This window comes from Centruroides sculpturatus, unplaced genomic scaffold, assembly GCF_000671375.1.
Source record: "Centruroides sculpturatus isolate CEXI.00-Female unplaced genomic scaffold, Cexi_2.0 scaffold711, whole genome shotgun sequence".
Classification (NCBI taxonomy): domain Eukaryota; kingdom Metazoa; phylum Arthropoda; class Arachnida; order Scorpiones; family Buthidae; genus Centruroides; species Centruroides sculpturatus.
Window position 1 is genome coordinate 18,262 of NW_019384941.1, and position 15,080 is coordinate 33,341.

The 15,080-nt window shown below is 34.3% G+C and overlaps 2 protein-coding genes and 1 long non-coding RNA gene across 3 annotated transcripts in view; 2 read left to right on the plus strand and 1 right to left on the minus strand.

The window, feature by feature from the left end:
* The first annotated feature begins 429 nt into the window (after nt 1-429).
* On the plus strand, nt 430-4,876 carry LOC111632123. Its single transcript, XR_002757812.1, has 4 exons — nt 430-1,144; nt 1,240-1,452; nt 1,812-2,021; nt 4,304-4,876. It is a non-coding gene; the product is annotated as an uncharacterized LOC111632123 (long non-coding RNA).
* Nucleotides 4,877-8,998: 4,122 nt separating this feature from the next.
* On the minus strand, nt 8,999-10,297 carry LOC111632133 (GTPase Era, mitochondrial-like). The gene has a single exon (XM_023376504.1). It carries the CDS (start codon nt 10,275-10,277, stop codon nt 9,147-9,149), a length of 1,131 nt encoding a protein of 376 aa, XP_023232272.1. The 5' UTR covers nt 10,278-10,297; the 3' UTR covers nt 8,999-9,146.
* A 200-nt stretch (nt 10,298-10,497) lies between these two features.
* Nucleotides 10,498-15,080, plus strand: part of LOC111632124 (ER membrane protein complex subunit 1-like) — a 40,837-nt gene continuing 36,254 nt past the window's right edge. Inside the window, exon 1 of the mRNA XM_023376489.1 lies at nt 10,498-10,656. Coding sequence (XP_023232257.1) covers nt 10,526-10,656 — 131 coding nt within the window. The 5' untranslated portion in view covers nt 10,498-10,525. The remainder of the gene's footprint in view (nt 10,657-15,080) is intronic.

The window sequence follows — 15,080 nt, forward strand, 5'->3', positions numbered from 1 at the left end:
ACCTCCCTGGGGAACCCGGAATCGAATCCAGACAGGTCGAAAAATCCTCAGGAATTTTTTGGGGGTGGTCTGTCTGAAAATGTCGGGCTCCGTCCTTTACCATCCGGCCACCCCATTATGGACCTGGCCGAACCCATAATGGGCATGCTAAAAGAGGCTCTCTTAGTGCCCACAGAGCGGAAAGAGTTTAGAAATAAAAAGTCCCGTAATGAACAAACTTACCTGCAAAATTTCATAAATTTTCGACAAAAAGCGCAGGAATCATTAAGCTTCAAACAGGGTGAACAAAATCGTGCCCCACACAAAAAATTAGACCAAAAAATAAAGTAATAAAATATCCTATCCTCTCAGATTAATGAGTAACAAAGAAACTCAACAATTGATCTTTCATTGTTTTTGCTCTTTCTATTGTTAAGAGTGCGATTTTTCGAGAATTATTGCAAAATGTTCTTTGATTCTGGCGATTATCGACCCTTGCCTCGACCTTTAGGATAAGAAATTTTTCACATTTTATTTGGCATTTATTCAAATAAGAGATTCATTCGAAAAATTAATGGGTTTAAAGAAAAATTTCTCTGTGAAAATTTTAATTAATTCAATTTAATGTAAAGATTTCGAATCTTCGATATTTCTGGAGAGTCGAGTCCACAAGTAGAAAGTTTAGGAGCAGGAAACCCGAAATATATACGAACTTTCGGTATAAACCGGAATTCACGTTATTTCAATTCAAATGTTTTCCCCTAAAAGGAATTAGATATCACTACTCTATTGCTAGCAGGAAAGTATGATTTACAGGGGCAAGCCACTACTAATTTGAGTTGGACAGCATATATTTTAAATTAAATAAATTAAAAATATGATTAACATTTGAAGCCCGGCATTCTGACCATGTTACAATATATAATTGCTCGTTAACTTATAGTTTAGGGCCTCTTCACACTTAAGGTCGTTAATATTTAATATATCTTGTTCTATAATCATATATCAAGCGCGTATTTAGGCTTATTGAGGCCTTAAGATGTGATGTGTAAAGATCTTTTTCTTCTCTCAAAAATAAATTTAAAAGCACGAGGCTCTAAGGAATGGTTTGTTTAGCTTACAGTTAGATAGGAAATTTTGTCAGGGATTATATAATAATTCATTGGTATATTTTTATACATTTTATTTTAAAATTAGGAGAAATGTTTCGGAATTAATTAAATATTTATTGTTTTATGAATTTTTTCTTTGCATATTCAGGGCGAGATTGAATGGATATGCGGGGTTGGTGAATCCAAACGATTTGGATCATTTTAGATTTCGTGACAAGAAGAAAGGCTTCTTGAAGCAGGAGGAACCCGTACAAAGTAGATTTGGAAAGTCCATCTTCAAAAATCATATTAATCCTGCTTATAAACAGGCTTTGAAGAGAATTCGGCCATTTTACCAGACCTCGTGCCATCGTTTTAACAGGTAAACTATATTACTGTTTATATCTCTTCGTATTTGTATGGCATATTCTATCATTATGTATAATCAGAGCTCTATAGAGTGTCTGACATTGGTACTAAATCAAGTTGGCACTATACCGAAGAATCTCGGCGATAAGAATTACATATTGTAATGAATTCTACAAACAACTTTGAATTTAGGGAGGCCCTACATTTCCAATAAATAGTAATAACTTTAATAAACAATAGTTTGCTTATCTCGCGGGAAATTTTGGGAGGAGTTAGATAAAATTTTTATAAATGTTTATTGATGAAGTTTCATATATTTGGTTTCAAAATTGCATATTTATTGAATTTTAAATGTTTTATTTTCGCGTTTAGTGAGCGATTGGTTGAAGACGAGGAGGATCGTGGACTCAATAATAATGTTATGGTTCCTCCAACAAAAATCAGAATAAATAAAGGGCTCGCGAAGCACAAGGATTGCGTGAAAAATCCTCGTGAATATTCCAACAGTCGTGAATATGGAGATACAAAGGCATTCAAAACAGTCGGATCTTTCTTCAAGGCTGTATGGAAACCAGTCAAAAGGTAATTGATTTAGCTCCATAATTCGTTTAACTCTAAAATTCTCATTAAATCGAGTGTGGTGCTAAACCGAAGTACTTCAAACACCAACAACCATACACAATATTAAGATATACACAAGGGATTTGAGTTTGAATGCTTCGTGATTTCATGAGAATGGCACAACTTTTAGTATTATTTGGCGCTGTAACGAAACTTGTCAGTATATTTGTCTACCAAGCCAGAATCATTTCTAATTCAACGAAATGAAAGAACGAAGCATTTCGTTCTTTCATTTCGTTTTCTGTTTCGTTTAAAAACAGAATTACATTCAGAATAAATTAGTAGAGGATATTATATTCTTAGTTTGATTCATTACTACATTTAAAGTCAATTAATAGAAATACAGCTGTACTGTACTTCGATAAAGCGCTCTCAATATGTTTTGATAGAATTGTAGTAAGTAATTATACTGTTTTTTCCACATTCAGATCCGTACAGAAAGTGTGGAAAGGTGTTAAGAGTGGAGAGTAGGGAATTCGATCCCGGTCCTTATTTCTAATCCCGGGATTTCGGGATTATACTTAGTCAATCCCGGGATCCCGGGATTATTTCGGTATTGAGGGTTAATAAAAAATAAGAAAATCTTACAGAAATCAAATCAAAATTTAGACAAAAATCAACATATTTTACAGTATACACCTAGCTAATTTAATCACTCTAACTAATCAGACTCAGAGTCAGACTAACCAGACTTAAAATCACTCAGTCTTCATGTTAAATTTATTCTTTTTTAAGCATCACTGAGATCTCTTTAAACTCACATAAATTGAAAAAACCTTTATGTAACAAACTATGCAAATAAACGTTGAAAATTAACAAAAATCTCTCTTAACATCGACTAAATAGACTACTTTCATATAGCAACCTAGTAAGTAGGTAGTAAGATAAGTTTCTTAGCAAAAAGTATTTAAAAATAATATTAATCAGTCACATTTTTCTTAAATATAAAGAAAACTAATCTAATAGGAACATTCTAATTTGAATTGCGAAAATATGATCTGAGAAATAACAACGCATCCTGTGTCTCATCACCAAGTCTGCTTCTCAATTTGTTGCACATATATGCAGCTGCTGAGAAAACGCGTTTAGGTTTGATGGAAGTTGGAGGAATCGTTAGTAAATACTTATAAGCCCGTTCTAGTTATAGCTTCGAGGACACGGGGAGGTTGGAAGAAAACAGTCCGGTCGACACAGATCGGGATTGTAGGAGTAAAGGCTACAATCCCGATTGTTTCGATCATTGTAAGCATGCCTTTCTAAAAATAAACACGTTAATTTTGTAAATTCGGTCTCTGTGTGAGTCTCTCAGCATCCAGCAAACCACTACTCCCAAACGTAAAAAGACTTTCTCGCATCATCCTGACAGATCACGGGCAAGGCGGGGGTCGTAACCTTTTCACCTAAGGTCGACCCCCCTAAGCGAGAGGCGTCGGGTCTATATTAACCACACTGGCAAAACAAGATGGCTGACACATTGACAGGTAAAACGCACTGAGTAGTGCTCTCGACTGCGCCAGAAAATCGATTGGCGCCCGCGAAAATTCAAAAATACAAAAATGAAGTATATTACCAAGTAACCCAGTGAGAACTGCTTGCCTATCATTTTAGTTCAAAATACAAGAAGTTTTATTCCAAGCAAGCATCGCAAGCCCGCTAGGTTAATTTCTGCTGCTTGCTTGGAATAAAATTTCTTGTATTTTATATTAAAATGATAGGCAAGCAATTCTGTTAAAAGCACTGGCACTGAACGTTTCGCTTCATGCAGTCTATTTTGCAACTTTTTTAAAATGATGTCAATCCCGAAAATCTCGGGATTAGGAAAACTTAATCCCGAAAATTTTGGGACTGAAAAGTGGTCGGGATCCCGGGATCCCGATTTTCGAGATCCCGGGATCAAATCCTCTAGTGGAGAGAAACCGAGTATCTCCAGTTTGAATAAGGCTCCGTTTGCTTCCATCTTTGAATCAAGCATAAGATCTATCTGCTTGATTTAGTCCGAGTTCGTATCGGGTAAGTTTTTATCGTAACATTTTTTTATTTTTATTTTGTGTCAAAACTTGGGAGATTTTGCGCTCCCAGTTTATAAATTAAACACAACTTGTCAAAGTATGGACAAGAATATATTCTGGAGGTGTACTAATCTCGTAAAACAATTCCCTGTATTTTAGCAAATATGGAAATAGAGGTTAAGTAATTGAATATTTTTAATAAAAATCTTGATTATTTTCATTTTATATTCACAGATTTTAGATTCTTCGAGTTTTGACTTTCAATTGTGTCTTCTCGAATCTAGACTCTCCCCAATTGTGTCCATTCCTTACAATCTCTATCCTCGATTATTCACCGATTTTGTCCATTGTTGATCAACGTTTACACTCAATTCGTGTCCAATTCGGCTGCGAATTGCATGTTTGGAATTTCTCAATAATCAGCAACGTCAAATACAACCTTATCAAAGTCCATTGAATGTTTGAACACGAAAAGACAAAGAAGAGTTAAAACAGAAAAGATAATAAGAATTATTCTGAAATTATTTGTGAAGAACAATTTGGTGAATATCATAAATGTAATTACAAAGAATCATCAGAACAAATGAATTATCTCTGTAAACATTTTTGGTTTTTAAATTTGATTTTGCATCAAATCACTTCAAAAACACAAGAAATTGTCATGAATTTTGTATTTTAAAATTAAAAGTAACGTTAAATACGATTAAACCTGTATATAATTACTCATTTTTTTAATAATCCGCGCGATAGAGGCGTTAGATTGTGCTAGGCCATTATTAAACACAATATACAGGGGTGGCCTGTCATAGGTGGGCGCAGAAAATGCAACGAAAGATTATCTACTCAAAAAATAAAACCCAAAATTACCTTATTACTATTTAACCCTACCAGCCAAAATAAATTGTATACAGCAGTGAGCTGGGTTGTGCGCATTTCAAAGGTATACATATATAGCGTGAAAATCGCATTTAACGTTGTGGACTGTTAACCTTTTCAAACAAATATTGTTTCTCATCAATACTACTACTATACTAATCTTTCGAAGTTATTAATAATGTAAAAAATGTATGTTATCTTTTTTAATCTCTATGTACAGTTTAGTCTCTATAGGGTGGCGCCACAATGAGATCTCGCACCACCTGAAAACCTTGCTCGGGCCTCCCCTGACAATGTAAAGGTCGTATCACGCGATAATTGAATTTCTTTCCGCCCTGTAAGCAGTAACAGAGCCTTTTCTACATAGTCCCTCGTGGATTCGGCCAGACTCACACAGCCGATAGCAAAGACAGGGTTTACGTTAAACGACGTTTAACAGCCGAACGGCACCTAGACGTTGGCTGGCTGAACCGCGGTTTAAAATGCGTTGCAAAGACGACGATCGTCTATTTCAGAACGCCATCTAAACGAATCGCGGCAAAACGTTAGCTCTTACTTTCTACTTTCTTCGCTGATACTCCCCTCTCTCGGGTGTCGTTTAATCAATCAGGTCATTCGTTTATGACGTCAAAAAAATGGCGACGAACAACGTGTTCAAATCATGCCGGAATTTTTCCGAAGAAAAAAGTGTCCTCGCGGAAGTTATAAAAAATTATCCTACAGTTGAGAAGAAAGGTTAGAACGGATCGTAATCTGGGGACGTGAACTCGATCACCGGCTACCCTCTGGAAGCTTCCAGTGGCATAAAATCGTAATGTCGTCAACAACTGTTGTTCCGTAGTTAATGGCAATCCTCTTCGATTTTGTCGTCAATACGATTTAAAATACGAACGAATCCAGATTTAGAAAATCTATATCGAATTCGAAATTCGTTTTCTGAAAGGATTATTCCGATTTCCTATTATCCTTTCTGTCTTCTTAATTGTCGAGATGAATGATTTTCTTGATTCGTCTCGTTTACGAGATTTATTAAATGAACAATATCCATTATAACATAAACTTTGCGACCAACAAATGAATATGGCGACTTCTACTGAAATAAAATTGTGTCTAAACTTGCTATCGAGGGAGTCTAGAAAGTAGGTCAAATAACTTGTTTCTAATCGCTGTTTAAACTGTGGCAAGCGAGAAATGCCGTCTCTGCAATAAAATTTTTCTGAACCGCGGTCTACACTATCTCTAAACTGTTGTCGGCGTTTAAACGTTGTCTCTGAAATCGGCTGACAATGTGAGAGGCCGGTGGTAAGTGACCAACCCCAATACACTCCTGGGATTTTTTGATCCTTACAGAATCGATCTCGGGTTCTCCAGGGAGATAGTGTGCCATTTTAACCGGCCTTCTTTATTATAGAAAAAGCGCGATATTAAAGTTAAATGGCACAAGACTTTCTGCTCAAATTATGGAATTTTTCCACTTTTAGCAAAAGAAATAAGTGCCAATAAAATAAACTTCAATGTATTTTCCATCATAAAAAAAAGTGAAAGGTTGATATTTTATTGGATATGATTCAAGGACAACGATGCATTCTAGCATTGTGCAGTGAGGATTGTAGTCCTTACAAGATAAGTTGGCAGTTGGCAGTTGTCAAACCAGACTAAACCACTTTGAAACCATTTATAGGGGAGTCTGCCCCAATGCTCCAGGTCTGCAGTTAACAATTTACAACAAATAAAACAGTCTCTCCCTAAAAGTGGTTTAATCTGGTTTGACAACTACCAACTTTATGTTGGAAGGATTGATGGAATAAGGTAACTCAACACATTAGCAATCTATCAAGGGAAATGCCTCCCAGGAGGACTTCTATGAGAAACTGGCCTTTATTTAGGTGTGAGACACGCTATGAAATTCTTGAAAAATTCCAAGTGGTTATTGTTTCAGCCTCAACCTCAAATTCTGTTTTTGAGGCACAAATCTGTGACCACTGCCAACCAGCGTTTAATGATTTCAGCATTGTTCAGTAAAGCACAGCTGGAATGCAGCAAAAATGTAAATTGTAATACACGTGGCCTCTGCAGAGGGGAACAAATGGGGCAATTGGCCTTCTCTGGGATCAAATTTCACAAATTATAATCCTAAAAATGACTGAGATATGCAATCTTACACCCTTGAACGCAGGATACTTTGTATTGATGTAATCTATAATCTACTTGTGAGAAACCCCCAAAAATTAATTAAATAAATAAAAATTTATTGATGTAATTATGTCTCCAAGGTTATCCCCCTGGAAAATTTCTTTCAGATGCTCATGGTAATAGTATTTTATGTAATGTTTCTTTGTCTAGGAACAAAGTATAAATTTTAACATGTTCTCAGCATAATTAAACTATTTCAAATGTAATGGAACTTTTTATTCTGTAGTTTTTATACACATTTACAATGTGTATAAAATGTGCATATAAAAACACATTGTAAATGCCAACAAGTATAAAATTATACAACTTTTAAGTTACCATCTGGGAGGAACAGAGATTAAAGGTGTTGGTACACTTCTTGGATATTACAATTAGGGAGGAGAATGAGTATGTGATGTCAATATACTAAAAAAGGATATACTCTAGCAAAAAAATATATCACAGCAACACTTGGGATCATAGTGCAAAGAGCAGTAATGACATCAAAAATGGAAGATTTGAAAGAGGTAAACCTAATTAAGAGTTTAAAAGAGTCATTGTTTGAAGAGTAATAAGAATGAGAAGATAGTAAAACATTTGCAACAAAATAAAACAAAGACCAGAATAAAAGAATACTGGTCCACTATGTGAGTTGGCAGAGGATTGGGAGAAAGATTGATAAAAAGATGGTGTTTTTAAGAGGAAGGTGTGCCTACCAGATATTAGTAGAACATTAAAAATTTTGCATCAAAACCATGAGACAGAATTTAGCAAAGCTGATAAGTGAGCATCAAAAGACAAGAAGGATTGAGAACATGATACTCAGCAATATAACATATTCAAGTAGAAATGGAAATGGTAAGAGTAAAAGAAAAACACCAAAAAGTAAAGAAAGCAGAATCTAAAATGGAAAGAAATGGAGAGCCATTTTAGATTGAACAGGAAAGCATTTAGATTTAAAGATATGTTCTAAAGAAAGAATATTGGAATAGGAGTTAGAATAGTAAGATTTGGAATCTAAAAATGAATGAGTAAAGTCTGAAAGCACTAAGTCCTTTCTATTTGGTTTATTGTTACTGGCTCTAGTTTAAGCAGAAAGGTAAAGTTGAGTATTTGATATTGTGGAATCATTAGATGTAAGTTAATTAAAGAAAGTACAAAGACCACATAAATTTTGATTATTAGATTACTAATTTTTTACAAATAGTAAATATTTTTAAATATTAAAAGAACATTAGCATTATTTAAAGATATTCATTTTATTCATATGTTATAAGAGATTCTAGCATATCGTAAGAATATATTCCTGTCCTCCTACAAGTTTATTTTGCAATCTTTTTAAATTGTTTAACCTGAATTTTTGTGGAATATTATTGTATATACTTGAATAGCAAGACAAAGTTATTGTACCTTTTAATATCAATTGTCAATTTTACTTATTCTAAATTATTTTCCTATAAGGCTAAGTGATATTTATTTGGTTTGAGCTAGTGGGTTAGATAAGGCAATCAGCCAAGAAGGCTCTCTATAGGGAAACTGGCCCCCTATTTAGACATTAGACATGTGAAAAAAATCCAGAAACTCCACAAATTTATAATCAACTACCAGTGTTCAATTGCTTTATCTACTAAACTACTTAAGGGCACTTAGGCATGTGCATACATATATAAGCAAAAGGTGGATGAAAGTGATGTATAAAGGATAAGGTAACATGCAGTTTGACTAAAATACTAATGTAAGATAGCATATATTGAATTAAAATTAAAAATGCTGATTTCAGATTTGACCTGAGCACATTNGAATGGTTTGTTTAGCTTACAGTTAGATAGGAAATTTTGTCAGGGATTATATAATAATTCATTGGTATATTTTTATACATTTTATTTTAAAATTATAAAATAATTTGATATATTACTTATACATATTATTATCACTAACAACAGAATTGATGCAATCTCATATCAGCTGATAGAGCAGTTCTTTTTGTTTTTAACTGTACACATAATATAAATAACAAAATTTCAAATTTTTATTCTGAATCTTTATGTTTAATTATTAATTTCAAAGATACATTGCATCTGAAAGTATTAGCCAAATCCTGTCTCGCTTCATCTGAAATCTTAGACACAATTTTACCTTTTCCTCCAATTATTAATTTTACCTGACTTTTTCGTGGGCAAATAATTAATACAGCAATTCTTAATAAACCTTCATTTGTCTCTTCAAGCATTTCCAACTTCAAGTCAAGATTATATGGTATTTCTTTAGGAAGATGATTCAACAATTTTTCTCTAATGGTCATAATCGCAATTTCTTCGGGCGACTGATTAGTCACGACACTACTATGATAAATCCACGAACTCGGATATGCTAAACTGAAAAGATAATTTCTAATATCATCAACTCCATCACCAGTTAATGCCGATATCATAAACACCTTAGAAAAATTTTTCCAGCCTTTCATCTCTGTTAATTCATCAGCTGTAGGTTTTTCTTTACTTAGCTTTCTCTCAGTTTCTTGGAATAATACATTTAAATTCATTTTATCTTTTTTAGGAATAACTATTTTCTCTTCTTCACCAATTAGAGTACGAGATATTTTTAGGAGATCGTGTTTTATTTTAACTTTATCGACCTTATTCAAAATTAAGAACGATTTTCTATTAGAATTTTGTTGTAGTAGTTTCAGCAACTCTTTGCTTAATTGCTTGGATGTATTAATATTAGAAGCATCGACAATAACAGCAATTACATCAGCGTGCAAGATAGAAGTTTCGGGATCTACAACAAGAGAATGTTCTAAATTATGTTTCTTTCCATGCTCAGGTGAAACCAATCCTGGTGTATCCAAGAAAACTATTTGAGTATCTCCGTCTACCATTACAACTGATGTGTTATGTTTTGTTGTATGAACCTTCTTTGAAACAGAACAAACTCTCCATTTGACCAATCGATTCGTTAGTGTAGATTTTCCGGAATTTGGTTCACCTATAATAGAAACCTTTAATAAACGTGGCGAAGCAGGCTGAACAGGAGATAACTTCATTAAATTTTCATAATCTGAATAAAGTTTGGGCACTCTTCTCGTTTGTGAACTGTCTGGACTAGAAAAAAATCTGATCTGTCGTTCACATCTCAACAAAATCCTCGCAAACCACATCTTGTAACTAACCACGTGTGAACCACGATGTAAACAGCTTTTAAGTGTTGCCAACTATTACAATTAAAAATAAATTGAAATTATTAATTAAATAAATTAAATTATTATTTCACTTACTCGTATTTATAATAAATAGTTAAAATTTATCGTAATTTAAAAAAAAATTATGTTATAAATTTAATAAAAAATATTTAAAATTATAATATTAGAAAGATGGCGCTACACTACATCGTCGCCATTTTTGATACATGAGTTTATGTTCGTCTGCAATGATCGAAGTTAAGAAATTTAGGCTTTTGTTTTTTATAAGCTTCTTTCTTATTATAAAAATTAAGTTTAGTGTTTCGTTATACGAAGATCAAATCGGAAAATTTGATTGGTAAGCATTTATTTTAATTATATTCAATAGATATATTTTACACTGTGATATGGTATTGGGGGCTTTTAATGTGCATTTGGTAACATAATTACACATAAAAACAAAATTATTTTGTAATTAAAGTGACTTTGTCTTCTACAAATAAGTTACTTTAAGTTACATTATCCTCCATGTCTAGAAACCATAAAACACAATGTTTCTTCTTACCAATTTAACAGAGGAAAGAGAAAGGTGGTCGGTGATGCCAACCTTCACATACATTTGGTAGCCTGCCTCCAGCGCCCCCTGCTGCCCACTTGCTCCTTTTTGCCCCCAGATTTACTCACTCCCCACTTAAGGAACCACTGCTTTAAAATAAATATCTTTATCCGTCATCCAGACTAGATTTTTAGTGTGTTGTGCTTATAGTTACGGTAAAACTTCTCTAACTGGAACGTTTGTAACTTGAAGAAAACGAAGCACTCGGTAGGTCTTGGCGGAACGGTGTAGGGATTAAACATCTCCGACTCGAATACTTAACTTTGCAATGTGCCAGGATGAATATAAAAAGTGTGACTCGCAGCGACCAATTAAACGGTGTGAAAACGATTAACATTTGCATGACAAATGTTTTCGTAATCCGTTTCTGGGCTCTTCTTCGGGCTTCTTTTTAATTCAAAACATGCTGGCAGTTAACGTTCAAATATAAAATCGAACAGTAACTTATGGGGAATGCATATGGTATTCGAAATCTCTTACCGTTTGATTTTATATTCGAATGTTAACTGCCAGCCTGTTTTGAAATGAAAAGAAGTCCGAAGAAGAGCCTGGAAGGGGTTATGGAAACGTTCATCGCTCAAATGTTAACCTTTTCACACCAGTTAATTGGTTGCTGTGAGTCGCACTTCTTATTTCCGAGTTGAAGTTTTCGTGGTCTCCCAAAACTGATTTATGTTACTTTTGACTTCCCCGACTAGAATTTTAATATTTATTCTATCCAATGTGATTATAATTATCAGATTTTGGTGAAATTTTCGGAGAGTTAGTGGTATCTACTCTCCAATGCCAATTTTCAGACGACGTTCTGGTCCAAAAAGCCCCTTGTTTTATCTCAACAAGATGTATGGTACCTGCAGAATTGTTCTATTTCATTAATTATGTTGAACGTTTGCTGAAAGGCATTACACTGGCTGATTAAAAAAAAAAACCATCAAAGATTCTTCATATAATGCAAGAGAGGTATAGATACAAATCAGAATAGACATTTTTTACTCTCTTGTTCTTTAACTTGAATTGTCTGTAACTGAAAGTTTTCTCCTGGTCCTTGGAGCTTCATGTTAGGGAAGTTTTACTGTATATGCACAATTGTAAAGTTAAGATGTGAACTCCCTCATTCAGAGTTCACAAAGGTTGATTATTTTTTACAATACTACAACCTCCCCTACATCACAAGCCACTTCCAGTCTACGTACGAGACTTAGGTAAAAAGAAGGTAATGCACATGAGTGAGAGTTCTCTGTGCTTTCTCTCCAAGATCATGTAATGGTAAGATGTGAACTCTAAAGGAGAGGTTTCCCACCCCCAAAATTGCCTCTGTACAAGCAAAAAAGTCAAAAGGAACCATACCTATATGTGCGACCCTTTACAAGATATTTACCTTCAAAGATCAGTTTTTTCTGTTTACCAGTATACTACCTATTTATTCTCCATGCTTTGTGTTGTTAAGGCTTGCTATCACTCACCTTGATTGATGCTTTGCATGTAGTCATGTACTTCAGTGCTTTCTATTGTGACTCACAGCAACCTCATTCCTGTAAAACTATATAACATCAAGTACTCCATGAACAGTCACATAGGCTATTTGAACTTGACATAGTCACGTGGGCTAAACTTAAACTACAAATCAGTAAAGAAAAAAAAAGGCAAGTAAAACTTACAATGATAAACAGGATATTTTAAGTCTACTGGTGGCTTCAAGACCGCTTCCTATTACACTTCTCACAAATACTACTGGAAGCACAAAAGACCCATTTTCACAGCAAATTTCACATCCAAAGAAATCCTCTCATCTGAGCTTTTTATTTACCATGCAACAGCATAAAAAGGTCTACAGTTTGCAAATATGCCTACAGATAGCCATAACTATAATTCACTTTGAAAAAGTCACAAATAGAAACTTCAATCTCACATATACAAACTCTGCAAAAAAATAAATTAAAATTCAATCAAATTATACCAACCATGCATGCACAGTAACCAACTCCATACAATTGAGCGTATTTATATGCAAATTTAAAACAACTTGTAATTTTCATGAACAAAATCTCATACAAAGAGTGGAAGTATGACATTGACTAGGTTGTAGGATTGTAAAAACTAACCAAAAAGTCAGTGGAATGATATCTGTGTGTGTAACCATCATGAGATATTCATTTCCAAAGGTCAGTTTTTATGATGAACCAGTGTACTGTCTATTCTCTACTCTCCATGTTAGTCAAAGCAAGCTATTGCTCACCTCAACCAATGCTCCACATGTATTAACAATACTTTTGTGTGAGCTACAATGAACACCAAAATGAATGCCCAGGGGTGAACCACTTTCCCCTAAAACTACATATCATTGAATACTCCACAAATGGCTGAATAGGCTACTTGAAGCTGGCATAGTGCGTGGGCTAAAATGTTAAATGCAATAGTCTCAGTGAACTGATACAACTCCCAATTGTATGCAACCTGGAAGTAGGCTGATTTCAGCGAGCTATATTAAGTTCTGTGCTGTGCCTGCACTACACTGGCATTTAATTTAAATTTAGAGACTGTTTCTTATTATTTATAATTTCATATTTTTATCGTTTTGTCTTGTTATAGGCTTTGTGTTAAATTTCTAATAAGAATTTAAACCTTTCTGTTTGTTGATTTTTTTTTAATGCTGATATCAACTTGGGGCTTGAAACAGCAATTCTTTTATTAATTTGTATTTTATATTATTGACAGCAAAATGAATTTTTCTGCATTGACTGATGAGAGAATTCTAAATGCATTTAATTGTTAGTAATGTAAAGTAGAAATGAAAATTACATTTTTCAAAAAATTCCTTCAGTTTTTTGAACCACTGTTATTCATCACACCTGTATTAATTAAAGTACAGATATTGACAGTCGAATGGACAAAATTATTAAATCATCAGCCTACCACCACTCCAAGGAATTTGACCACCCGGGATTGGGTGGTCAAAAACCACAGAAAGTTTTCACAGGCAGCTTGTCCCAGATACATTGGGCCCCTGTCCCCGACTATCCAGTTTTCCTAGTTGTGGGCCTGGCCTAACTATTTTGAACAGCCAGAAGTCAGAGGGAGCTAAATATGGTGAATAGGGAGGATGTTGCAACAGTTCGTATTTTAATTTACTGATTTTTGAGATGGTTTTTTGAGCTGTGTGAGAGGGTGCGTTGTCTTGATGAAAAATGATTTTTTTCTTTTTTAAACCAGGTTTTTTCTCACGAATTTTTACATCCAGCTGGTCCAAAAGGTTACAATAATAATCTGAATTTATTGTTTTACCAGTTTGGAGGTAATCCACAAACAAAATTCCTTTTGCATCACAAAAAACTGATGCTAACACCTTCTTGGCCGATTTCTGCACCCTAACTCGCTTCGGAGCCGAAGTACCGGGTTCACACCACTCCTTAGCCTCTTGTTTTGATTCAGGATCATGGTGGTAGACCCAAATCTCATTCATAGTGATGAAACGATGCACAAAATCCTTTTTATCTTTTCTAAAACGCTTCAAATGTTGCTGAGAAAGTTGCATTCGAATGTGTTTTTGTTCCATAGTTAGCGAATGCGGCACCCATTGTGCACACAGCTTTCTGTAACCCAAAACTTCAGCCAAAATATTGCTCACACTGCCTAACGAAATCTCTAGGGCTTCTACTAAATCTCTCTCAGTTAATCGATGATCTTCCAAAACCACATGCTGTATTTTTGCTACGATTTCTGGTGTTGATGCACTTTTTGGACGTCCTTCACGTGCATCATCTTCAAGACTTGTACGACCACGTTTAAATTCAGCAATCCATCTTTCTACTATTCTGATTGAAGGTGAAGAGTCCTTATACACTTTTAACAATTGTTCATGAATTTGTTTTGGTGCTACACCTTCCAAAAATAAGAATTTTATCACTGCACGATATTCAATTTTTTCCATTGTAAAAAAATACAGTGACACATTGACTTTGAACAGCTGCAAATATACAATGAGTTGACGGATCTACTTGAAACTTGACACGTGTTTATGAAATAGTAGTACTATTTCATAAACAATAAAGTGATGATCCTAATAGCGCCATCTCATATCAAATGACAAAACTTATTGAACAACCTGGTACTATAAAAGCAGTCGTGATTGGTAAAAAACTGGGTGATCTTATGGTTAGGAGTGATCC